Raw genomic sequence first — 25,127 nt, forward strand, 5'->3', positions numbered from 1 at the left:
ACATTGTTTTATTTTTCTGTTTTTTTTTGTTGTTTTAAGTTATTTCCCTATCCACATTTGTTTGCAGAGCACTTGCCATGCTCTTAATTACGTTTTGCTGCCATTTGCAGCACTCTAGCCCTTTCCTTTGGTGTTTTAGAGCCATTTTAGTGCCTTAAAGTTCGGGTCCCCATTGACTTCAATGGGGTTCGGTGTCCGGGAAAAGTTCGGTAAAAGTCCGGGACACGGACCCGGACTTTTTTTTAAAGTTCGGCCGAACCCGTCGAACACGGACATCTAGGTGTCCGCTCAACCCTACTCAGTAGTATATTGTCGTGTCTGCCTCTGCCATAGGCTAATGTACGACTTAGTAGTATATTGTCGTGTCTGCCTCTGCCATAGGCTAATGTTCGACTCAGTAGTATCTTTTCGTATCTGCCTCTACCATAGGCTAATGTACGATTCAGTAGTATCTTTTCATATCTGCCTCTACCATAGGCTAATGTACGACTCAGTAGTATCTTTTCGTGTCTGCCTCTACCATAGGCTAATGTACGACTCAGTAGTATATTTTCGTATCTGCCTCTACCATAGGCTAATGTACGACTCAGTAGTATATTGTCGTGTCTGCCTCTGCCATAGGCTAATGTACGACTTAGTAGTATATTGTCGTGTCTGCCTCTGCCATAGGCTAATGTTCGACTCAGTAGTATCTTTTCGTATCTGCCTCTACCATAGGCTAATGTACGATTCAGTAGTATCTTTTCATATCTGCCTCTACCATAGGCTAATGTACGACTCAGTAGTATCTTTTCGTATCTGCCTCTACCATACGCTAATGTACGACTCAGTAGTATATTGTCGTGTCTGCCTCTGCCATAGGCTAATGTACGACTCAGTAGTATCTTTTTGTATCTGCCACTACCATAGGCTAATGTACGACTCAGTAGTATCTTTTTGTATCTGCCACTACCATAGGCTAATGTACGACTCAGTAGTATCTTTTCGTATCTGCCTCTACCATAGGCTAATATACGACTCAGTAGTATATTGACGTGTCTGCCTCTGCCATAGGCTAATGTACGACTCAGTAGTATATTTTCGTATCTGCCTCTACCATAGGCTAATGTACGACTCAGTAGTATCTTTTCGTATCTGCCTCTACCATAGGCTAATGTACGACTCAGTAGTATCTTTTCGTATCTGCCTCTACCATAGGCTAATGTACGACTCAGTAGTATCTTTTCGTATCTGCCTCTACCATAGGCGAATGTACGACTCAGTAGTATCTTTTCGTATCTGCCTCTACCATAGGCTAATGTACGACTCAGTAGTATATTGTCGTGTCTGCCTCTGCCATAGGCTAATGTACGACTCAGTAGTATATTGTCATGTCTGCCTCTGCCATAGGCTAATGTACGAATCAGTAGTATCTTTTGGTATCTGCCTCTACAATAGGCTAATGTACGACTCAGTAGTATATTGTCGTGTCTGCCTCTGCCATAGGCTAATGTATGATTTAGTAATATCTTGTCGTCTCTGCCTCTACCATATGCTAATGTATGACTCAGTAGTATCTTGTCGTATCTGCCTCTACCATAGGCTAATGTACGAATCAGTAGTATCTTGTCGTCTCTGCCTCTACCATAGGCTAATGTATGACTTAGTAGTATCTTGTCGTCTCTGCCTCTACCATAGGCTAATGTACGACTCAGTAGTATCTTGTCGTCTCTGCCTCTACCATAGGCTAATGTACGACTCAGTAGTATCTTTTCGTATCTGCCTCTACCATACGCTAATGTACGACTCAGTAGTATATTGTCGTGTCTGCCTCTGCCATAGGCTAATGTATGACTCAGTAGTATCTTTTCGTATCTGCCTCTACTATAGGCTAATGTACGACTCAGTAGTATCTTTTTGTATCTGCCACTACCATAGGCTAATGTACGACTCAGTAGTATCTTTTCGTATCTGCCTCTACCATAGGCTAATATACGACTCAGTAGTATATTGACGTGTCTGCCTCTGCCATAGGCTAATGTACGACTCAGTAGTATATTTTCGTATCTGCCTCTACCATAGGCTAATGTACGACTCAGTAGTATCTTTTCGTATCTGCCTCTACCATAGGCTAATGTACGACTCAGTAGTATATTGTCATGTCTGCCTCTGCCATAGGCTAATGTACGAATCAGTAGTATCTTTTGGTATCTGCCTCTACCATAGGCTAATGTACGACTCAGTAGTATCTTTTCATATCTGCCTCTACCATAGGCTAATGTACGACTCAGTAGTATCTTTTGGTATCTGCCTCTACAATAGGCTAATGTACGACTCAGTAGTATATTGTCGTGTCTGCCTCTGCCATAGGCTAATGTATGATTTAGTAATATCTTGTCGTCTCTGCCTCTACCATATGCTAATGTATGACTCAGTAGTATCTTGTCGTATCTGCCTCTACCATAGGCTAATGTACGAATCAGTAGTATCTTGTCGTCTCTGCCTCTACCATAGGCTAATGTATGACTTAGTAGTATCTTGTCGTCTCTGCCTCTACCATAGGCTAATGTACGACTCAGTAGTATCTTGTCGTCTCTGCCTCTACCATAGGCTAATGTACGACTCAGTAGTATCTTTTCGTATCTGCCTCTACCATACGCTAATGTACGACTCAGTAGTATATTGTCGTGTCTGCCTCTGCCATAGGCTAATGTATGACTCAGTAGTATCTTTTCGTATCTGCCTCTACTATAGGCTAATGTACGACTCAGTAGTATCTTTTTGTATCTGCCACTACCATAGGCTAATGTACGACTCAGTAGTATCTTTTCGTATCTGCCTCTACCATAGGCTAATATACGACTCAGTAGTATATTGACGTGTCTGCCTCTGCCATAGGCTAATGTACGACTCAGTAGTATATTTTCGTATCTGCCTCTACCATAGGCTAATGTACGACTCAGTAGTATCTTTTCGTATCTGCCTCTACCATAGGCTAATGTACGACTCAGTAGTATATTATCATGTCTGCCTCTGCCATAGGCTAATGTACGAATCAGTAGTATCTTTTGGTATCTGCCTCTACCATAGGCTAATGTACGACTCAGTAGTATCTTTTCATATCTGCCTCTACCATAGGCTAATGTACGACTCAGTAGTATCTTTTCGTATCTGCCTCTACCATACGCTAATGTACGACTCAGTAGTATATTGTCGTGTCTGCCTCTGCCATAGGCTAATGTACGACTCAGTAGTATATTTTCGTATCTGCCTCTACCATAGGCTAATGTACGACTCAGTAGTATCTTTTTGTATCTGCCACTACCATAGGCTAATGTACGACTCAGTAGTATCTTTTCGTATCTGCCTCTACCATAGGCTAATATACGACTCAGTAGTATATTGACGTGTCTGCCTCTGCCATAGGCTAATGTACGACTCAGTAGTATATTTTCGTATCTGCCTCTACCATAGGCTAATGTACGACTCAGTAGTATCTTTTCGTATCTGCCTCTACCATAGGCTAATGTACGACTCAGTAGTATCTTTTCGTATCTGCCTCTACCATAGGCTAATGTACGACTCAGTAGTATCTTTTCGTATCTGCCTCTACCATAGGCGAATGTACGACTCAGTAGTATCTTTTTTCGTGTCTGCCTCTACCATAGGCTAATGTACGACTCAGTAGTATATTGTCGTGTCTGCCTCTGCCATAGGCTAATGTACGACTCAGTAGTATATTGTCATGTCTGCCTCTGCCATAGGCTAATGTACGAATCAGTAGTATCTTTTGGTATCTGCCTCTACCATAGGCTAATGTACGACTCAGTAGTATATTGTCGTGTCTGCCTCTGCCATAGGCTAATGTATGATTTAGTAATATCTTGTCGTCTCTGCCTCTATCATATGCTAATGTATGACTCAGTAGTATCTTGTCGTATCTGCCTCTACCATAGGCTAATGTACGAATCAGTAGTATCTTGTCGTCTCTGCCTCTACCATAGGCTAATGTATGACTTAGTAGTATCTTGTCGTCTCTGCCTCTACCATAGGCTAATGTACGACTCAGTAGTATCTTGTCGTCTCTGCCTCTACCATAGGCTAATGTACGACTCAGTAGTATCTTTTCGTATCTGCCTCTACCATACGCTAATGTACGACTCAGTAGTATATTGTCGTGTCTGCCTCTGCCATAGGCTAATGTATGACTCAGTAGTATCTTTTCGTATCTGCCTCTACTATAGGCTAATGTACGACTCAGTAGTATCTTTTTGTATCTGCCACTACCATAGGCTAATGTACGACTCAGTAGTATCTTTTCGTATCTGCCTCTACCATAGGCTAATATACGACTCAGTAGTATATTGACGTGTCTGCCTCTGCCATAGGCTAATGTACGACTCAGTAGTATATTTTCGTATCTGCCTCTACCATAGGCTAATGTACGACTCAGTAGTATCTTTTCGTATCTGCCTCTACCATAGGCTAATGTACGACTCAGTAGTATATTGTCATGTCTGCCTCTGCCATAGGCTAATGTATGATTTAGTAATATCTTGTCGTCTCTGCCTCTACCATATGCTAATGTATGACTCAGTAGTATCTTGTCGTATCTGCCTCTACCATAGGCTAATGTACGAATCAGTAGTATCTTGTCGTCTCTGCCTCTACCATAGGCTAATGTATGACTCAGTAGTATATTGTCATGTCTGCCTCTGCCATAGGCTAATGTACGAATCAGTAGTATCTTTTGGTATCTGCCTCTACCATAGGCTAATGTACGACTCAGTAGTATATTGTCGTGTCTGCCTCTGCCATAGGCTAATGTATGATTTAGTAATATCTTGTCGTCTCTGCCTCTACCATATGCTAATGTATGACTCAGTAGTATCTTGTCGTATCTGCCTCTACCATAGGCTAATGTACGAATCAGTAGTATCTTGTCGTCTCTGCCTCTACCATAGGCTAATGTATGACTCAGTAGTATCTTGTCATCTCTGCCTCTACCATAGGCTAATGTACGACTCAGTAGTATCTTGTCGTCTCTGCCTCTACCATAGGCTAATGTACGACTCAGTAGTATCTTTTCGTATCTGCCTCTACCATACGCTAATGTACGACTCAGTAGTATATTGTCGTGTCTGCCTCTGCCATAGGCTAATGTATGACTCAGTAGTATCTTTTCGTATCTGCCTCTACCATAGGCTAATGTACGACTCAGTAGTATCTTTTTGTATCTGCCACTACCATAGGCTAATGTACGACTCAGTAGTATCTTTTCGTATCTGCCTCTACCATAGGCTAATATACGACTCAGTAGTATATTGACGTGTCTGCCTCTGCCATAGGCTAATGTACGACTCAATAGTATATTTTCGTATCTGCCTCTACCATAGGCTAATGTACGACTCAGTAGTATCTTTTCGTATCTGCCTCTACCATAGGCTAATGTACGACTCAGTAGTATCTTTTCGTATCTGCCTCTACCATAGGCTAATGTATGACTCAGTAGTATCTTTTCGTATCTGCCTCTACCATAGGCTAATGTACGACTCAGTAGTATATTGTCGTGTCTGCCTCTGCCATAGGCTAATGTACGACTCAGTAGTATATTGTCATGTCTGCCTCTGCCATAGGCTAATGTACGAATCAGTAGTATCTTTTGGTATCTGCCTCTACAATAGGCTAATGTACGACTCAGTAGTATATTGTCGTGTCTGCCTCTGCCATAGGCTAATGTATGATTTAGTAATATCTTGTCGTTTCTGTCTGCCTCTACCATATGCTAATGTATGACTCAGTAGTATCTTGTCGTATCTGCCTCTACCATAGGCTAATGTACGAATCAGTAGTATCTTGTCGTCTCTGCCTCTACCATAGGCTAATGTATGACTCAGTAGTATCTTGTCGTCTCTGCCTCTACCATAGGCTAATGTACGACTCAGTAGTATCTTGTCGTCTCTGCCTCTACCATAGGCTAATGTACGACTCAGTAGTATCTTGTCGTCTCTGCCTCTACCATAGGCTAATATACGACTCAGTAGTATCTTGTCGTGTCTGCCTCTACCATAGGCTAATGTATGACTCAGTAGTATATTTTCGTATCTGCCTCTACAATAGGCTAATGTACGACTCAGTAGGCCAGATGGATAAATTCACCTTTACCAAAAAACTGCCTATGCAGATAAGTGATGTCTGTAGATAAAAGCAACCTGTGCAGCTTTGACCAAGGTTGAACAATGCCCTTACCAAAGGTGTAGGCTACTTGGTACTTCCTGAAGCCTGACTGGAATAATCCTAGGATGCTGCTAAGAGATGCCTAACTGTTATTGTTTAGCTTCATTATTACAGGAGATAGGTCTTTCTATGATTCAACCCCCCCCCCACAAGTGCTCTCTCTCCCCTGATGCGGTAGCTCTGAGCTCAGTGATTAAAAGCTTGAGAGTGATGGTGCATAATAACAGCTAGGATTCTTTTAGCAACATCCTAGAAGACTTCCAGTCAGGCTTCATGAGGTACCTACAGTATGTGAAATACACCTATAGTAAGAGCATTATTCAACTTTGGTCAAAGTTGTACATTTCTTTATCTATAGATGCCCCTTACCTACACAGGCAATTTTTATTAAGGCTGGGTTCACAGATGTGCGGAGAGAATTGAAGCTTTTTTTTCACAGCTAAGTGACAAAGTAATTGTTTATCATTTCAGGACAGTTTTTGATCAGGATCAGGTCAGGATTACATCCGTATCAGGTCAGGATTTTTTCTTGGTCACAACTGAATGACATATGCGAATCAGAAGCGTTTCCGTAGAAGTCAATGGGCCTGAATTCGCACCTGAGCGGGACTGCACTGCTCAGAAACCTGAGAGGACTAAAATTCGCACTCCGGGTGCAGTTGACACATGTGAACAGGCACAATAGAAAGCAATGTTCTTTCACATGTCATGTAAATTGGATGCGGTTCAAAACGCATCCAATTCGCATATGTGTGAACCTAGCCTAAAGGTGAACTAACCCTTAAACCACTTGAGCTCCAGAAGGTTTTACCCCCCCCCCCCTTCATGACTAGCCCATTTTTTGCTATTTAGAACTGCACAACTTTAACTGGTAATTGCGCAGCCATGCAACCCTGAACCAAAATGAAATTTATATCATTTTTTTCACACAAATAGAGCTTTCTTTGGTGGTATTTGATCGTCACTCGGTTTTTTAATTTCTTATTATATAAACAATAAAAGTTCAACAATTTTGAAAAAATAAAAAATAATTTTTTTTTCTTTTCTGCTATAAAAAATATCCAATAAAAAAGGATTTAAAAAATGTATTATTTTTTCATAAATTTAAGCCAGTATGTATTCTGCTACATGTCTCCGGTAAAAAAAAAGAAAAAAATCCCAATAAGTGTATATTAATTGGTTTGTGTGAAAGTTATGGTGTCTACAAACTATGGTATATATACTAGAAGTTTTGTTTAATTTTTATACTAGTAATTGATAGTGTGGTGGGCAATCTGGCACTAACTGACATTGGGTGGGACCTGACTAACTGATACTGACATCACCAGTGACACTTATACAGTGATCAGTGCTAATACTATACACTGTCACTGTACGAATGACACTGGCTGGAAAGGGGTTAACATCTCGGGGGTAATCAAGGGTTTAAGTGCCTAACAATGTGTAATGTGTGTATTATGTGCTGCTGTTTAGTAAAGATGGCATTGTTTCTTCAGCCTAGAAATACAGAGATAGTTACCTCTTTACAGAGCTTTGTGTTGTTTGTCAACACAGGGCTCTGGGCTGTGACTGGAGCCAGCCGATCAGCAGGTCCTGGCCAATCATTGGCTGGGATCTGCTAAGTCTGTGTTCAATCACAGCAGAGCTGGCAGACAGGGGCATGCTCCCTGAACCCAGAAAAAAACCCTGCAACGTACAGGTACATTACAGTGCCTGTATGACCCACCTGTCCGCAGTATGTGTACTGGCCCCTCTCCCCTTAACTAGTTCCAGACTTTGGCCAGGCTACACATGCCTAAAAAAGGTCATCATTGTATAAAGGGCATGTGTAGTATGTCCAGCCTTCTGCCCTGCTCCCCTTTCACAGTACACAGCAAATCTGCTCTGATTAATCAATCCCGGATTACTGTGTACACAAAGGTCTGAGAAGCTGCAGCTGCCAAAAAGAGCAATGGACAATGTGTATTAACAAGCTGCTCCCAAAGATACAAAGTAACATAATGTTACATTTGTATCTGTCTGTTCATTCATCTGCAGATCAAATACATTTATGGTAATCTGCAGAAGATGTCAGTTAAAGCAAGCTGACAAGTAAAAAAAATGTTGTTTTTTGTTTAACCACTTCTGGACCTGAAGGTTTTACCCCCTTAATGACCAGGCCATTTTTTGTGATACGGCACTGTGTTAATTTACCTGACAATTGCGCGGTTGTGTGACGCTGTACCCAAATAAAATTGATGTCCTTTTTTTCCCCCATAAATAGAGCTTTCTTTTGGTGGTATTTGATCAGCTCTGCGATTTTTATTTTAAAATAAAAATTTGAAAATTGTGAAAAAAAAAACAATATTTTTTTACTTTCTGCTATAAAACATTCCCAGTAAAAAAAATGTAAAAATCAAATTTTTTCATCATTAAGGTCCATAAAGACATGGATGAGTGAGTTTGGGGTGGAGGAAGTTGACTGACCTGCAAAGAGTCCTGACCTCAACCCAATAGAACACATTTGGGATGAATTAGAGCACAGACTGTGAGGCAGGCCTTTTCATCCAACATCAGTGCCTAGCAGGGGTGGCCCATCCATTAGGGGCGCAGGGGCGCCGCCCCCCCCCCAGTGCAATGTTTTTTTTTTCTGAAGCACATGATTAGAGTCAGAGGCTCTAATAGGCTTCAGAAAAGGGTTGGCTTGGGGCGCAGAGTACTGCGCCCCGAGCCCACCCAGTTGTGTGACAATAGGGAATGAAAATTGTCACACGGATCCTCCTCCTGGCCAATCAGAAAGCGGGTCCTGAGACCTGTTTCCCAATTGGCCGAAAAGTAAAGCCATGCAATTGGCCAAGGACGAGGAGGAGGGAGGACTTGAGGAGACGCAGGGGATTGAAGGGAAGCCACCGCCACTGAAGAGAAGCTGCTGCCGCCGAGGAGACTGAAAAGAAGCTGCCGCCCCTGAAGAGAACTGAAGAGAAGCTGTCGCCGAGCTTGCGAGGACTGGCCTTTTCATCCAACATCAGTGCCTAGCAGGGGTGGCCCATCCATTAGGGGCGCAGGGGCACCGCCCCCCCCCCCCCCAGTTCAATGTTTTTTTTTTTCTGAAGCACATGATTAGAGTCAGAGGCTCTAATAGGCTTCAGAAAAGGGTGGGCTTGGGGCGCAGTGCACTGCGCCCCGAGCCCATCCAGTTGTGTGACAATAGGGAATGAAAATTGTCACACGGATCCTCCTCCTGGCCAATCAGAAAGCGGGTCCTGAGACCTGTTTCCCAATTGGCCGAAAGGCAAAGCCATGCAATTGGCCAAGGACGAGGAGGAGACTAAAAAGAAGCTGCCGCCCCTGAAGAGAGTTGAAGAGAAGCGGCTGCCGCTGAGGGGAGCTGAAGAGAAGCTGCCGCCGCTGAGGAGAGCTGAGGAGAAGCTGCCGCTGCTGAAGAGAGTTGAAGGGAAGCTGCTGCCGCTGAAGAGAGTTGAAGAGAAGCTGCCGCCGCTGAAGAGAGTTGAAGAGAAGCTGCTGCCACTGAAGAGAGCTGAAGAGAAGCTGCTGCCGCTGAAAAGAGTTGAAGAGAAGCTGCCTCCACTGAGGAGAGTTGAAGGGAAGCTGCCGCCGCTGAAGAGAGCTGAAGAGGAGCTGCCGCCACTGAAGAGAGCTGGAGAGAAGCTGCCGCCACTGAACAGAGCTGAAGAGAAGCTGCCACCGCAGAAGAGAGCTGTAGAGAAGCTGCTGCCACTGAAGATGGTTGTAGAGAAGCTGCCGCCGCTGAAGAGAGTTGCAGAGAAGCTGCCGCCACTGAAGAGAGTTGAAGAGAAGCTGCCGCCGCTGAAGAGAGCTGAAGAGAAGCTGCCGCCGCTGAAGAGAGCTGTAGAGAAGCTGCTGCCACTGAAGATGGTTGTAGAGAAGCTGCCGCCGCTGAAGAGAGTTGGAAGAGAAGCTGCCGCCACTGAAGAGAGTTGAAGAGAAGCTGCCGCCGCTGAAGAGAGCTGAAGAGAAGCTGCCGCCGCTGAAGAGATCTGACGAGAAGCTGCCGCCGCTGCAGGGGACTGAAGAGAAGACTCTCCCACTGCTGCCTGCCTTTCCTTCGGTTTGTGAGCCAGCGATCGGGAGGGGACTATTGGGACTTTTCTTAAAAATTGGGCGATAACAAGAACCTAAGGTAGTAGGGTAGGGTATGTGGGCTGGTGTGGTCTAGGGTGGGGGGGGGGTATGGTGCAGTCCGTCTACCCCCCCCCCCGTCCAGTCCGATCCCGTGGAGCACCAGCCGCCACTGGTGCCTGACCTCTCAAATGCGCTTCTGGAAGAATGGTCAGAGATTCCCATAGACACACTCCTAAACCTTGTAGACAGCCTTCCCTGAAGAGATGAATCTGTTATAGCTGCAAAGGGTGGGCCAACCAGTGGTGGCCGGTGCGTTGGGGGCGCAGGGGCGCTGCCCCCCCCCCATCCATGCGTCTGGCCCCCTAATCTGCATGCGGGGCGCCGGACGCATGGAGTTCAATGGGGCTTTTTTTTTTTTTTGTCACCTGATTAGAGCCAGAGGCCCTAATAGGCTTCAGCAAAGGGTGGACCGGGGGCGCAGAGCAGTGCGCCCTGAGCCCACCCATTGTGTGACAATAGCGAATGAAAATTAGCTATTGTCACATGGATCCTCCTCCTGGCCAATCAGGAAGCGGGTCCAATACACGCTTCCTTAATGGCCGAAAGGCAAACCCCCATGCCATTGGCCGAGAAGGAGGCAGGAGGCCTGAGAACTCGAGGAGACGCCGGTAGACTGAAGAGAAGCCGCCGCTACAGGTAAGTGCACTGGTTTCAGGGGGGGGGGCTTGGCACGCTGTTCACTCTGCATTGAAAGGGGGCACGCTGCTCACTCTGCATTGAAAGGGGTCACACTGGCATCTCTGCATTGAAAGGGGGCCCGCTGGCATCTCTGCATTGAATGGGGGCACGCTGGCATCTCTGCATTGAATGGGGGCATGCTGGTACCTCTGCATTGAAAGGGGGCACGCTGGCATCTCTGCATTGAAAGGGGGCACGCTGGCATCTCTGCATTGAAAGGGGGCCCGCTGGCATCTATGCATTGAATGGGGGCACGCTGGCATCTATGCATTGAATGGGGGCACGCTGGCATGTCTGCATTGAATGGGGGCACGCTGGTATATTTGCATTGAAAGGGGGCACGCTGGCATCTCTGCATTGAAAGGGGGCATGCTGGCATCTCTTCATTGAAAGGGGGCACGCTGACATCTCTGCATTGAAAGGGGGCACGCTGGCATCTCTGTATTGAAAGGGGGCACGCTGGTATCTCTGCATTGAAAGGGGGCACGATGATCTCTGCATTGAAAGGGGCACGTTGGCATCTCTGCATTGAAAGGGGGCACGCTGGCATCTGTGCATTGAAAGGGGGCACGCTGGTATCTCTGCATTGAAAGGGGGCACGCTGGCATCTGTGCATTGAAAGGGGGCATGCTGGTCTCTGTGCATTGAAAGGGGGCACCCTGGCATCTCTGCATTGAAAGGGGGCACCCTGGCATCTCTGCATTGAAAGGGGGCACAGTGATCTCTGCATTGAAAGGGGGCACCCTGAGCTCTGTGCATTGAAAGGGGGCATGACTGCATTGAAAGGGGGCAGGCTGATTTCTGTGCATTGAAAGGGGGCACGCTGGTCTCTGTGCATTGAAAGGGGGCACGCTGGTCTCTGTGCATTGAAAGGGGGCACGCTGGCATCTCTGCATTGAAAGGGGGCACGCTGGCATCTGTACATTGAATGGGGGCACGCTGGCATCTCTGCATTGAATGGGGGCACACTGGCATCTCTGCATTGAAAGGGGGCACCCTGGCATCTCTGCATTGAAAGGGGGCACCCTGGCATCTCTGCATTGAAAGGGGGCACGGTGATCTCTGCATTGAAAGGGGGCACCCTAAGCTCTGTGCATTGAAAGGGGGCATGACTGCATTGAAAGGGGGCAGGCTGATTTCTGTGCATTGAAAGGGGGCATGCTGGTCTCTGTGCATTGAAAGGGGGTACGCTGGTCTCTGTGCATTGAAAGGGGGCACGCAGGTCCCTGTGCATTGAAAGGGGGCACGCAGGTCCCTGTGCATTGAAAGGGGGCACGCAGGTCTCTGTGCATTGAAAGGGGGCACGCAGGTCCCTGTGCATTGAAAGGGGGTACGCTGGTCTCTGTGCATTGAAAGGGGGCACGCAGGTCCCTGTGCATTGAAAGGGGGCACGCAGGTCTCTGTGCATTGAAAGGGGGCACGCAGGTCCCTGTGCATTGAAAGGGGGCATGCAGGTCTCTGTGCATTGAAAGGGGGCACGCAGGTCCCTGTGCATTGAAAGGGGGCATGCAGGTCTCTGTGCATTGAAAGGGGGCACGCTATATCTTAATTACCGAAGGCCCCTTTCACACTTGTGACCTCAAAGTCACGCAATTTTACAGCGTTTTTTGCCGCAAGGCAATGCCTATTACATTTTTCTGTTTGCGCCCCCCCAAACATTGTGAGCACCAGCCGCCACTGGGGCCAACTCAATATTGAACTCTACAGACTAACACTGGAATGCCATTAAAGTTCATGTGGGTGTATAGGCAGGTGTCCCAATACTTTTGGTAATCTCCAGACTGGGTTGTGCTGTGATGGCACGGACTGGGCACACACAGCTCCATCCAGTGGTTGTCAGAACACCGTGCACATCTATGGAGAAGCCGGGGATGCCTGGCCCTGTGCTCGGTGACGTTCTGGGAGTGAGAGGAGTTTCCGGAGCTGGGGATGAGTGTGCCGGGCGGCGCCGGTATATTCACAGCATAGGACGGCTCTCCGGAGGAGGAGGGGGAGCTGCGTCATCCGGGGATGAAGGGGTGCACGGTGCGGGCTCCAGGAGGCAGGTATGGGGGGAGTCATCACCTGTATACCCCACATCAGACACAGTGCAAGGATGGCATGGAAGGGGCAAAGGGGTCTATCAACATCTACTACATATATAATGATCTGCCCATACAATGCATGGACTAGGTACATATAGAATGATCTGCCCATATATTACATGGACTATATATGCCTATAGACTGATGTGTCTATATAGTGCAGGGACTATATGCATTTAGAATGATCTTTCCATATAGTGCATGGACTGTATGTCTATAGGATGATCTGTCCATATATTACATGGACTATATGCCTATAGAATGATCTGTCTATATAGTGCAAGGACTATATGTATTTAGAATGATCTGTCCATATAGTGCATGGACTGTATGCATATAGAATGATCTGTCTATGTATTGTATGGACTGTATGCATATAGAATGATCTGTCCATATAGTGCATGGTCTATATGCATATAGAACAACCTGCCCATACAATGTCTGCACTAAATACATAAAGAACAATCAGCCCATACAATGCTTAAGCTTGCAACATATAGAAAGAATGATCTGCCCTACAATGCCTAGACCAGGTACATATAGAATCACCTGCCTATACAGTGCATGGACTAAATACATATAGAGTGGTCTGCCTATACAGTGTGTTGACTATGTACATAAAGAACAACCTGTCCATATAACTCATGTACTATATACATACAGAATTGATCTGCCCATACAATGCCTGGACTGTAAGGATATAGAAGGACCTGCTCATACAATGCCTGGACTGTAAGGATATAGAAGGACCTGCTCATACAATGCCTGGACTGTAAGGATATAGAAGGACCTGCTCATACAATGCCTGGACTATATGCATATAGAGCGATCTGCCCAAACAGTGCCTGGGCTAGGTACATATAGAGCGATCTGCCTATACAAGTACATGGACTACTGCTAAATCCAACCTAGACAGAGCCAATGCCAGATGTGGAGCCCTGGCAATGGGCTTTATATAGATGAAGGGATAAGGGCATTTCTAGGCTGTGCTGATGCTATAGAGGGATTATTAGCAGTCTGCTTCTATGTGCAATTCACCGGGGGATGCCCTTTAGTATATTCAAAACCACAGGAAGGAGTGCACCTAAAAGGGAGCAGGGGTTGTGGCACTAATGTCCCAGAGGAAGGCGTCAGACCTCAGTGTGACAACCTTGGAGCCATGAACAGGTGGGGTCACCCAGGCTCTGGGTGTACCATGCAATGCCTATGCAGTATGCTTGCAGAGAAAGCCTTTGTACTTGTACATGCCATTTATTATCCTGTTCTGCTGCTTTCACTAATATACTTCCAGACAGAAAATCCTAATCTGCTCTGACTCTGACTCTAAATCCCAATTAGTGCTGTGTTTGTCCAATTTTCTGTATGTTTGCTCTGCTGGTTTTGAAGAATTTCCTCCCGTTTTCTGATAACAACTCAGCCGTTTTTTGTTTTTGGCAGGCTTACCAACGTCTCATGTGTCAGTGAGGGTGACCCCACTTTGTATGTTTTTTCATTTTCTTTTTGATCAGTACGATTGAAGGGTTCTATGTTTCAAAATGGGCAGTATTTACTAAAGGTATGACAGATCTGAATATTGCCTGCTAATGGGATGATGGATCCTGAGTATTGGATTAGATGGAGAAAATTTTCAGCAAACTAAAAAATCTATTGTGATCATCCCTGGTGAGATGTGTTTTAGAACAGCCTTTTCATAAGGCGATGCATTGATTGCTGGAATTAGCATGGGGACCATTTTGCTGCCGCTGTGCTGTGCTGGGTTTATGGGGTGCCCCTGGACCTATCTGAAAAAATGGGCTCCTTCCAGGCATACCTGCCCTTATTTTATCCATTGCTATGAATGTTCCAACATGAAGACCCCCCAAAGATTAGAGTTAGGACCTCACTATACAGAGGGGCCTTGACAAGGCTTTGTGACTCCCACATATATTAGCAAACATTGTGCATCTAATGGCTCGTTTCCACTGAGCTTTCTGGTACGTTCGGTTCGGTACGGTACGCTATTTATGCCGTTTCCATTGTGAATGGTACCCTAATTCCTAACCGTACCGTACCACTTTTTTGGGACCCTTTCGTTGGGGTACCAAGCACATTAGTACCGTACCAACAGGGTGGTGCTACACTCTGCAGAACTTTGATTGGTTGACAGAGAATCGTCTATCACAGCTTTCCTGCTACACCACCCCTATCATGAAAGGGTACTATTGGCAGTGGAAACTGCCAATAGTAAGGTGTACCGTTCCGAACCATACCATACTGAACCGAACCATACCGTACCGTACCACTCAGTGGAAACGAGGCATAAAACTTCTGGATAACTAATAAGTGTGCTGGGTAAAATTTAGTTTTGCTTGTTTGATGCACTGCAGATGGCATCACGCAGGATAGGTACAACTTGTACTATACAAGCGTTGGGTGAGGACTAGTGGATCTTGTGGACATTTGCAAGATCTTCCCACAATTATCAAAGGATGTTCTCTCCATATATGGGAATGAAATCTACCAATTTATGCTCTCTTTGTAATGTTCCTTTGTAAATGTCATTTAGAGGAAATGATTCAGAAAAGGCTTATATAGTAATCAACCTATCATACAGCTTTATTCATTACTTAGAATTACTGCCTATGTTATGTCTATAAAATGTAGTAGGAATCCTTTCTTATTCCTGACACTGTTTGAAGGAAAATAAATAAATAAATAAATTTATATATAATTAATATTATTATATATTTTTTTTTTTTCCATATATTTATTCTTCATTCATTCCTGAGAGTGTCAATTTGTGTTCAGAAAAATAATGGTGGGACAAGACACAGATAGACTTTTAATAGGCAAAATGTAATTCTGATTAGAAAAAGGTGGCGCCATGAGGCATGTTCACCAGGTTTGTAATGGAGGATTGGGTGTTATCACAGTGTCACCGGTGTGTGTATGTAAATGAGTGTGCTGACTCTGCCTGTGACTAGAGTACGGCTCATGTTGTGGGAGGACAGGAATCTTTGCTGCCTCAGGGGATGGATATTCTTGCTGGCAGCTTGCAGTTGCTTCATGTATTTTTTTTTTCTTCTGGAGAGCAAGTATAGACAGGGCGCTTGGCTTTGATGCAAACATATATTAATCATTTCTCTCTCTTTTTTTTGTGTTTCATTCACTCCTAGGATTACAGAGAGGATGGCATGGATTTAGGAAGTGATGCATGTAGTCGCTCGAGTTCAGAATCAAGCTCCAACAAAGTGACCCCCTGCTCAGACTGTAAATCTTCCCCCAGCCTGGATCTGGCTGCTTTGGAGGATTATGAGGAGGAGGACTTTATGGTGGACAAGGTGAGCGATGAGTGGGAGGATGAAGATGAGGAAGAAGAGGTTGGTGCTGATGATGGCTTTCCTAAGGACAATTGTTTTGCGAGGTCTGTGACTGGCAGAAGTTTAGCTGAGGAGTTTGAGGACATTAAAGGTGGGAATTTGTCTACCACGAATGGTAACCCTTCTCATCGGCACAAATTAAACGGGAATTTAGTCACTGGAAAACCCCCAAGTAAAGGAAAGCACAACCCTCCAAAGCCACAGAATACTTCTAGCAGGGGACCTCCGGTGAACTCATTTAGTAGTTCAGCCGCCATCATGAGGGAGGAATCTCAGCTCCCTACTATGGACTGGGAAGCCTTGGAGAAGCACCTTGCAGGACTACAGTTCCAGGAACAGGAGTCTCGGAACCAGAGACAGGCCAGATCCAATTACACATCCGTAAGTTTTTTTTTCTTGTTATTCAACTTTACAAGTGGAAATATTACTGCAGAAAAACTTTTTGAGGGCCAGTAGTTGTGTTGCTGGATACTAAAAAGGAGAACTAATAACAGAGATACTTGGATTCCCTCTTCTTTCTCTCTTCTCTCTCACTCTCTCTCCTTTACTTTCTCTCTTACTCTCTCTCCTTGTTTTTCTCTCTCACTCTCTCTCCTTCTCTCTCACTCTCTCTCCCGCTCTCTCACTCCCTCTTATTCTTTTGCTCTCTCTCGCTCTATCTCTCCCCCCTCTCTCTTGCTCCCCCCCTCTCTCTCACTCTTTATCCCCTCCTCTCTCTCTCTTGCTCTCTCTCTCTCTCTCGCTCTCTCTTGCTCTTTCTCCCCTCTGTTTCTCTCTCTCTTTCTTTCTCTTGCTCTCTTGCTCTCGTTCTCTTTCCTTGTCTTTCTCTCTCGTTCTCTCTCCTCCTTTTCTCTCTCGCTGTCTCTCTCCTTCTCTTTCTCTCTCGTGTTTGCTCTCTCCTTCTCTTTCTCTCCTGCTCCTTCTCTTTCTCTCACACTCTCTCTTTCCTTCTCCCTCTCTCTCTCATTCTCCTTCTCTCTCTCCTCTTTCGCTCTCTCTCTCTCCTTCTCTTTCTCTCTTGCGCTCTCTCCTTCTCTTTCTCTCTCTCCTTCACTTCCCCCCTCTCTCCTTCTCTTTCTCTCTTGCGCTCTCACTCTTTCTCTTTCACACTCTATCCTCTTTCTCGGGCTCTCTCTCCTCTTTCTCTCTCACTCTCTCTCCTTCTCTTTCCCTTTCACTCCCTGTCCTTCTCTTTCTCTTGCTCTCTTTCTCTCTCTCTCTCTCGCTCTCTCTCCTTCTCTTTCTCTCTCTCCTTCACTTACCCCCTCTCTCCTTCTCTTTCTCTCTTGCGCTCTCACTCTTTCTCTTTCACTCTCTATCCTTCTCTTTCTCTTGCTCTCTTTCTCTCTCTCTCTCTCGCTCTCTCTCCGTCTCTTTCTATCTTGCTCTCTCCTTCACTCGCTTTCTCTCTCTCCTTCTCTTTCTCTCTCTCTCTCTCCGTCTCTTTCTCTCTTGCTCTCTCCTTCACTCGCTTTCTCTCTCTCCTTCTCTTTCTCTCTCTCTCTCTCCGTCTCTTTCTCTCTCTCCTCTTCTCTCTTTCTCTGCCCTCTTCTCTCTCATTCACTCTTCCCTCTCCATTTTCTATCTATCTTTCTTTCTTTCTTCCTCCTTTAAGATCATTGGAAACCATGAGAGTAATGTTGGGCCTGTGCCTGCCTCCTCCACTGATAGCTATAACATGCCAGAGTGGTTGCAAACTTTTTTTTTTTTTCAATTTTTCGACATGTGCAGCGTTCTGTGACATGTGTGGGTGCACTATAGGCAGATTTAATTTCACAGAATTGTTGTTTTTTTTAATTCATATTCTGTTTTCACTCTATTAGTGAAATTCTTAAAATAGGATGAAAATCTAATTATAAACAAATGTTACAATGGAATGGTCATTCTGTTATTATGAAGAAGGTGTTACATGTATGTAAGAGTCATGTAGTTGCCCATATCATCCAGTGGAAGCCACATAGACATCACAGCATAAGAATAGGCACACTGATAAGAGCTGAGAAGAGGTTGTACACATGGATACATCTTGCTACATGGGGTTAAATGAGCCCCACAGAGCTGACACCCTATGTGTTTTATTGGGCTGCCTGACATAGGCGTTGAACAATCTCTGGGGCACTGCTGTCACAACATTGCTGAAAGGAGTGTAATGGTCATAAAAATAGTGACCAGTGTTTATCCATGTGTCCAAACACAGGCTGGGGTTATTTCAAGAAAGACCTTGTACATGTTATTTCTGCACGCATCTTACATTTGTGTTCGCCATATAGGTGAAATTCACATCAGTGTTACAATCAACTTTAGAAATGTTGTAAATCCTAGTAGAGTTTCATACGAAAATTCTTGGTACATTTGATGAATATTATACAAAAGTAACATTCAATTTTGGAATGAATGGACTCTCCTGAACGAAAACCACCTATATATGTTAAGATAAAGAGGTTTCCACTACGCTACAATGATCCTTTAAAGCGTAACTCCACTTTTGTTGAGAAAAAAACATTACTTTCTGTGATCTACAGTATCTCACAAAAGTTAGTACACCCCTCACATTTTTAGAAATATATTATTATATCTTTTCATATGACAACACTGAAGAAATGACACTTTGCTACAATGTAAAGTAGTGAGTGTACAGCTTGTATAACAGTGTACATTTTCTGTCCTGCCTTGCTAAAGAAGCTGAGGGTAAAGGTGATGGTCTGGCCAAGCATGTCTTCAGACCTAAACCCTATTGAGCATCTGTGGGGCATTATCAAACAGAAGGTGGAGGAGCACAAGGTCTCTAACATTCACCAGCTCAGTGATGTCCTCATAGAGGAGTGGAAGAGGACTCCAGTGGCAACCTGTGACGCTCTGGTGAACTCCATGTCCAAGTGGGTTAAGGCAATGCTGGAAAATAATGGTGGCCACACAAAATATTGACACTTTGGGCCCAATTTGGACATTTTCACTTAGGGGTGTACTCACTTTTGTTGCCCTCGATTTAAACATTAATGGCTGTGTGTTGAGTTATTTTGAGGGGACAGCAAATTTACACTGTTATACAAGCTGCACACTCACTACTTTACATTGTAGCAAAGTGTCATTTCTTCAGTGTTGTCACATGAAAAGATATAAAAAAAAAATTACAAAAATGTGAGGGGTGTACTCCCTTTTGTGAGATACTGTATGTACATTACAAGGATTATAACCTTTGTTGCAGATTCCTATCTTTTGTTATGCTGAAAAAATCCGCTGTTCCTCTGTTCCTCTGTGCTGAGTGGGTCTAATGGGATTGGTTTCATATTTATCAATCAGCTGTGCAGCTGCAGAGCTCTAATGAGGAAATCTGCAGGGTCTACATCCCTTCAGAGACACTAGTTTTCCAGCAGGGACATTTGGAAACTAGTGTCTCTGAATCCTCATCAGGCTGCGCCCACTGTCAGTGTCGCTGGTTGGTAGGAGCCTATCGGCAGGGAAACCAACACAGTACTCAAAGGAGTACAGCTAAAGTTTGTTTTGCTGTACTGCTCCTGTGGATCACAGGAGTGCAGTTTGTTCTGCACTCCTGTGACCCGTTTTCAGCAGACAACAGGCTGAAGGCCGCTGTCGGCTGACATCACCAAGCTGATCCAGGCTGGGGAAAGATCGAGACCATATGGTGGGGATCCACTCAGAAGCCTAGACCAGCACCAGGCTTAGCCTCTCAGCAATTTGCTGAGAGCCTGAGCCAGCCGCTCTCGCCCCCTCCACAGCCCAGCGCTGGGGGGGGGGAGTCAGAGCAGAGAGCCAGTGACTGAAAGTCAGCAGCTCTCTGCTCACAGAGAACTGAGCGATCAATGGTGATGATCAATCAGTCTTAGAGCCAGTGAGGGATCTACCTAGGTAAGCGTAATTAAAGCATAATTAAAAATAAAAAGGTAAACTTCTCATTCACCAGTTCTCAACCCATGACAGGAGTGGAGGAGATAGTGTTGCCCAACATGCCGCCTGCTCTACAGTGTACAGAGACAGACCCTCAGCCAACTTAAAGTTGGTCCTAATCACCTCCAGTTTAATTATCTATGAACTACAGGTATTTCATTTTTTAATCTATTACAGTAAAAACACCACTTTGTAAAAGTGGAGCGATTTCCAACTTCCTGAATCAGTAAAGCTACCTAATGGGTGGCAGGGATTCTAAAATCTGGTGAAGGCCATTTTAAAAGGCCAGAAAAGTGTTGTTGGGGCTTTAGGCCTGGTTCACACCTATGCCGGTTTGCATATTCCAGGTGCATTTTGGGTTTTTCACTACACGTTTTTAATCCATTGAAGTCTATGGAACCAAAAATCAGAAAAAAGTCCCTGGCACCTTCCATAAAATGCACAGATGTGAACGTGACCCATTGGAAACCGTGTTAAATGGACTATAGCGTGTTTCTGCAGAACTGTAAATGCACTAAAAAATGCATAGGTGCGAACCAGGCCTTAATAATTCCCCAGGCTTCAATGTATGCAATACTATCCTTTTGTCACCTTACGGTGAAGACACATTTGTTTAATTTGCAAAAAAAAATCTATTTCATTTGAAGGGAAGATTGCATGTTATGTGCACACGACACTGTGCAGCACAAAAACCCGTTTTGGTCCATGTGTTTGGTAATCGCACTGAATGCAGTAGTTGATTTATCCCTTCAGCATCAATATAAATAGGATTATTTTGGGTTGCTTTGTTGTTCAGTGTTAAAGTTTGATGTAAAAATTTTCCTTTCATATAGATTATTTATAGCATGCTGATATGCACAATTACGGTATATTTATCTCCCATCTGTTTTATTGTGTTGCCAAATGTTTTTAATAATTTTAGACTGCTTTTACATCATATTTGACACTTTCTGAGTTTACTATTCTTGTTTTAAGTGCTGTAAGCTAGAACAGCCAATCAGATTTCAATTTCAGTTTACTGGGGTAAAATCAATCGAATTGGCTTAATTTAGCTACGACATTTTGCAATCGTTGTCCTATTCAGGCTGGGTTCACACTGGTGCAATGCAGGAAGCAAAGCAATTCCCGTACTGTATCAGAATCACAGGCAGTTCACACTGCGGTCTCGAACCACTGCAGGTGTCAATATAAAGTTAATGACACCCCCAAATTGGTTCGCAGAACGCATCGCAAACTGTGGAATCAGGTGGAATTGGATCGCATGGGACTGAACACCCATGCAATCCCATTCCAGTGCGGGCAAAAAAAGGGTCATGCACCATATTGGCGCGAATGCGATGTTATTGCAGCCATACAAACTGTATGGCTAAGTTCGCATCGCACAGACATCGCATGTGATGTGCTCAGGAATGCGGTGCAAATCACATGTCTGCAATCGCAGCAGTGTGAACGTAGCCTCTAAGGCTCCTTTCACACGGTCCGCTCCGTCGGCGGACTCTGTGCTACTCAGCGGGGGATCGATACACTGATCCCCACTGAGCAGGCAGGGGACAGCTCCCTCTCTGCTCTGTGTGCAGAGAGGGAGGTATCAGAGCCTCGCTGCTCTCTATGGGGAATCGGATGAGAACAGACCGCCTGTCCGCTCTCATCCGATCCCATCCGATCCCCTGGACGGATGGAAAATAGGGTTTCCATCCGTACGGATTTCACAGACAACATTGGATGCGGATGGCAGCGGAGATGTCTCCGCTGACATCTGCTGCCCCATAGGGATGCATGGAGGATCCGATCAGATCCACCTAAAAAACTGACAGGCAGATCTGATCGGATCGTTCGCGTGAAAGAGCCCAAAATGTGTGTTAGCCAGGATCTGAAAAAAAAAACAAATTATAGTAAATTTTGGCAGACTAATTGACTGTTATGTTAATCTGGCTTTGGCATTATGAGTGATTACATTAAATTCTATCAGGCAAATTTACACCTCAGCTCTGTAAGGAAAAAATGATATTTATACTTGCAACATGAGCCATTTTATAATTTCATATAAATCGTCTTTTCATTTCAGTTTGGTGTACAGACTTACGCAGGATTCTCCTTTTTTGCTTGTGCCTCAGTCATAGTTTAGCCATCCCTGCAATGATTTTAAAGTAGATGTGAACATAAATTGGATGAACTGTTTTGCTAAGTTACTGTGTGTTACAAGCAATTGCAACATTTGTCCCATAAGTATGGGGTCCACCGCCTTCTCCTATGCTTTTTTGCATCTCTGTGCTCTTCTGTCCCCCAGCCTCATTCATGCACCACTTGTATACTCATATGTGCTCCAGCGTCAGCGTCACATCATTTCTTTGGATGGCATCATGATAGTCACAACAATGACAATGTAGGAGCACATTCATCCTGCCCATACACAGTTGGGATCTTGACCGGTTCAGCAGGACCGTCTATGGCCGGCCTTAAACACGTCTCTGTTATTTACCGCCTTGACTACTGCAATGGGATGGCAGGAAGGATGCTAAAAACATAATATTTACCTAACCTAATATTATTATAACAATAAAATATTAAACTCTACAAATCAGGCACACAGACAAAAGGCTTTTGGCAAAAAATAAGGCCACGGCCGTTTATTACTGGTTTAATTAACAAGATAGCATAAAACAAACAATTAATAACAAATAAACAGCCCAGTCACCACGACTCAGGCCGTAATACCAAACAACATACTTATATTTTCTGTGTTTAACCGCTTGCTGACCGCCGCAAGTAGATATACTGCGGCGGTCAGCCCCTCACAGGCAAAGTGACGTAAATAAACGTCACTAGCCTGTGAGGCTCTGGGGAGGCGCTCCCGCGCGGTCACGGACCCCCCCGCGTGTGTGACCGGTGGACCCGATGTCCGCCAGTCACTCGGTGATCGTCGGGGGAGAGGGAGAAAGTCAGGCGGCTTGTGTAAACAAGCTGCCTGTCATTCTCCCCTGTGTAGAAACACCGATCATACGGTTCTACTATGTAGGACCGTTGATCAGTGTTCCTACAGCTCAAGCCACAGCCAATCACAGTTAGAATCACGCCCCTAGGGACATACACAGCCCCTCCCTCTCAAATAAAGTTAACCCCTTCACTGCCAGTGTAATTTTACAGTAACAGTGCATATGTATAGCACTGATTACTGTAGAAATGTCACTGGTAACCCCAAAAGTGTCAAAAATGTCAGTCAAAAATCGCACAGGTGATCAAATACCACCAAAAGAAAGCTCTGTTTGTGGGAAAAAAAAGGACCTCAAATTTGTTTAGGTACAGCATCGCACAACCGTGTCATTGTCCGTTAAAGTCACGCAGTGCCGAATCGCAAAATACCCCCTGGTCTTTTAGCAGCCAAATCCTCCGGGGCTTAAGTGGTTAAACAATTAATTTACCCACGTATTAAAATCAACAAAACCTTGTCCCCCTCAAACACAGAGGTGACCTCACCACGTAATAATCATAGGCCGCGACAAACAAGGGGAGGGAGGGAGGGGAAAAGCAGGATACAAAGGTCAAGGAAAGATTGAAGAAACCCCCGATGTACTGACGAATATATAGCCCCCTGGAGCTGGTCAGTGCGGGCTAAGAGGGGCGGGAAGGCGGACCAGCAACATTCCTATTTGCCAGAAACCTGAGGTAAGGAAAAACAACTGCCCAGCGACTTGGCTAAAACTCCCTAGATACTGAAAAAGCGGGAATAAAGAGCGGGAAGAGGGGCTGCCTGGGCTTTGTCCCTAATCTTCAGGATTAACTACTTGGAACCCCCTTTCCTGTAACAACCTGTGTGAGCTGGCTCCTTGATCCCCTGACTTCTCTGGAGTGGTCTCCTTTCCTAGGCAGACCTTTGAGAAGATCCCTCAATACTCACGATACTGTTTTTCCCAAAGTCTTCTGCCCAACAGCTCCACTGGTCAGCACACTGGATCCTCTGCAGCCCAGCACCACACCTGGTTCAACAGGCCGACTGCCTGAACCACCTTCCTCACATCAGCAGGAGGAGAGACCGCCGTCCACCTCCTCCTTGGATTTTGATCCCGCCAAAAGACACCCTGTCACATGCGCCCTCCGGATTTATTACCAATCCCAGGATGCACTGCAGCAATGCCCACCCACTGAGACAGCCATAAACCCTGGTGTGCTATTGGTCAGGTTTCCTCCACTGTCCAACAAGCTCCCCTATTGGATACAGTGGGGAGACTCCCTTAGACCCAGTAAATCCCACCTGGTAACATGGAACAGGCTAAACTAACAGATCAGGCTCTCCTGATAAGCAGAACAGAGCCACCAAATGTGTTTTCACCTACCTAGGAGGGTGCTACATGTATTTGCTATTTTCTTCCCCACAAAAGTGGAGTTACCCTTTAAATTTCATATTGCCAAATAAGTTGTGAGTGTTTCTAGTTCTTTAGACTTTGGAGACAATCTCACAGCTCTGATGAGACCCATGTCAATGTTGGCACTGATTTCAGATCATAAGCAGAACAAAACAGATTATTTTGTATATATTTTTGTAAGAATTGGACATGTATTTTAGCCCCCTAAACGTGCCTTGAGTACAGCATGTAACTGTATTTAGTCTAGGTTTTAGCTGGCTGCCCTTTGCCCTGTGGCATGGTGCTGTATGTGTATAGTAAGATATTGAGCTTATTGTCCACACTAAGCCAGGAAGGAAACTAGAAGCAGGAAGGAATTTGCTTATTTCCTATGCAGCTAA

At 45.0% G+C, this 25,127-nt stretch overlaps 1 protein-coding gene across 3 annotated transcripts in view; it reads left to right on the top strand.

Moving 5' to 3' along the window:
* The window catches only part of LOC309549529 (schwannomin-interacting protein 1), a 609,988-nt gene that overhangs the window by 443,357 nt on the left and 141,504 nt on the right, over window positions 1-25,127 (top strand). For 2 of the 3 annotated variants that reach the window (XM_082249877.1, XM_082249878.1), the window contains one exon: window positions 16,277-16,861. In XM_082249877.1, coding sequence (XP_082106003.1) covers window positions 16,277-16,861 — 585 coding nt within the window. Of the gene's footprint in view, window positions 1-12,951; window positions 13,083-16,276; window positions 16,862-25,127 lie in introns of those variants that run through there. The other variant, XM_082249879.1, reaches the window with a different exon arrangement.

Source organism: Pelophylax lessonae (genome assembly GCF_965119305.1).
Source record: "Pelophylax lessonae genome assembly, chromosome: 3".
Classification (NCBI taxonomy): domain Eukaryota; kingdom Metazoa; phylum Chordata; class Amphibia; order Anura; family Ranidae; genus Pelophylax; species Pelophylax lessonae.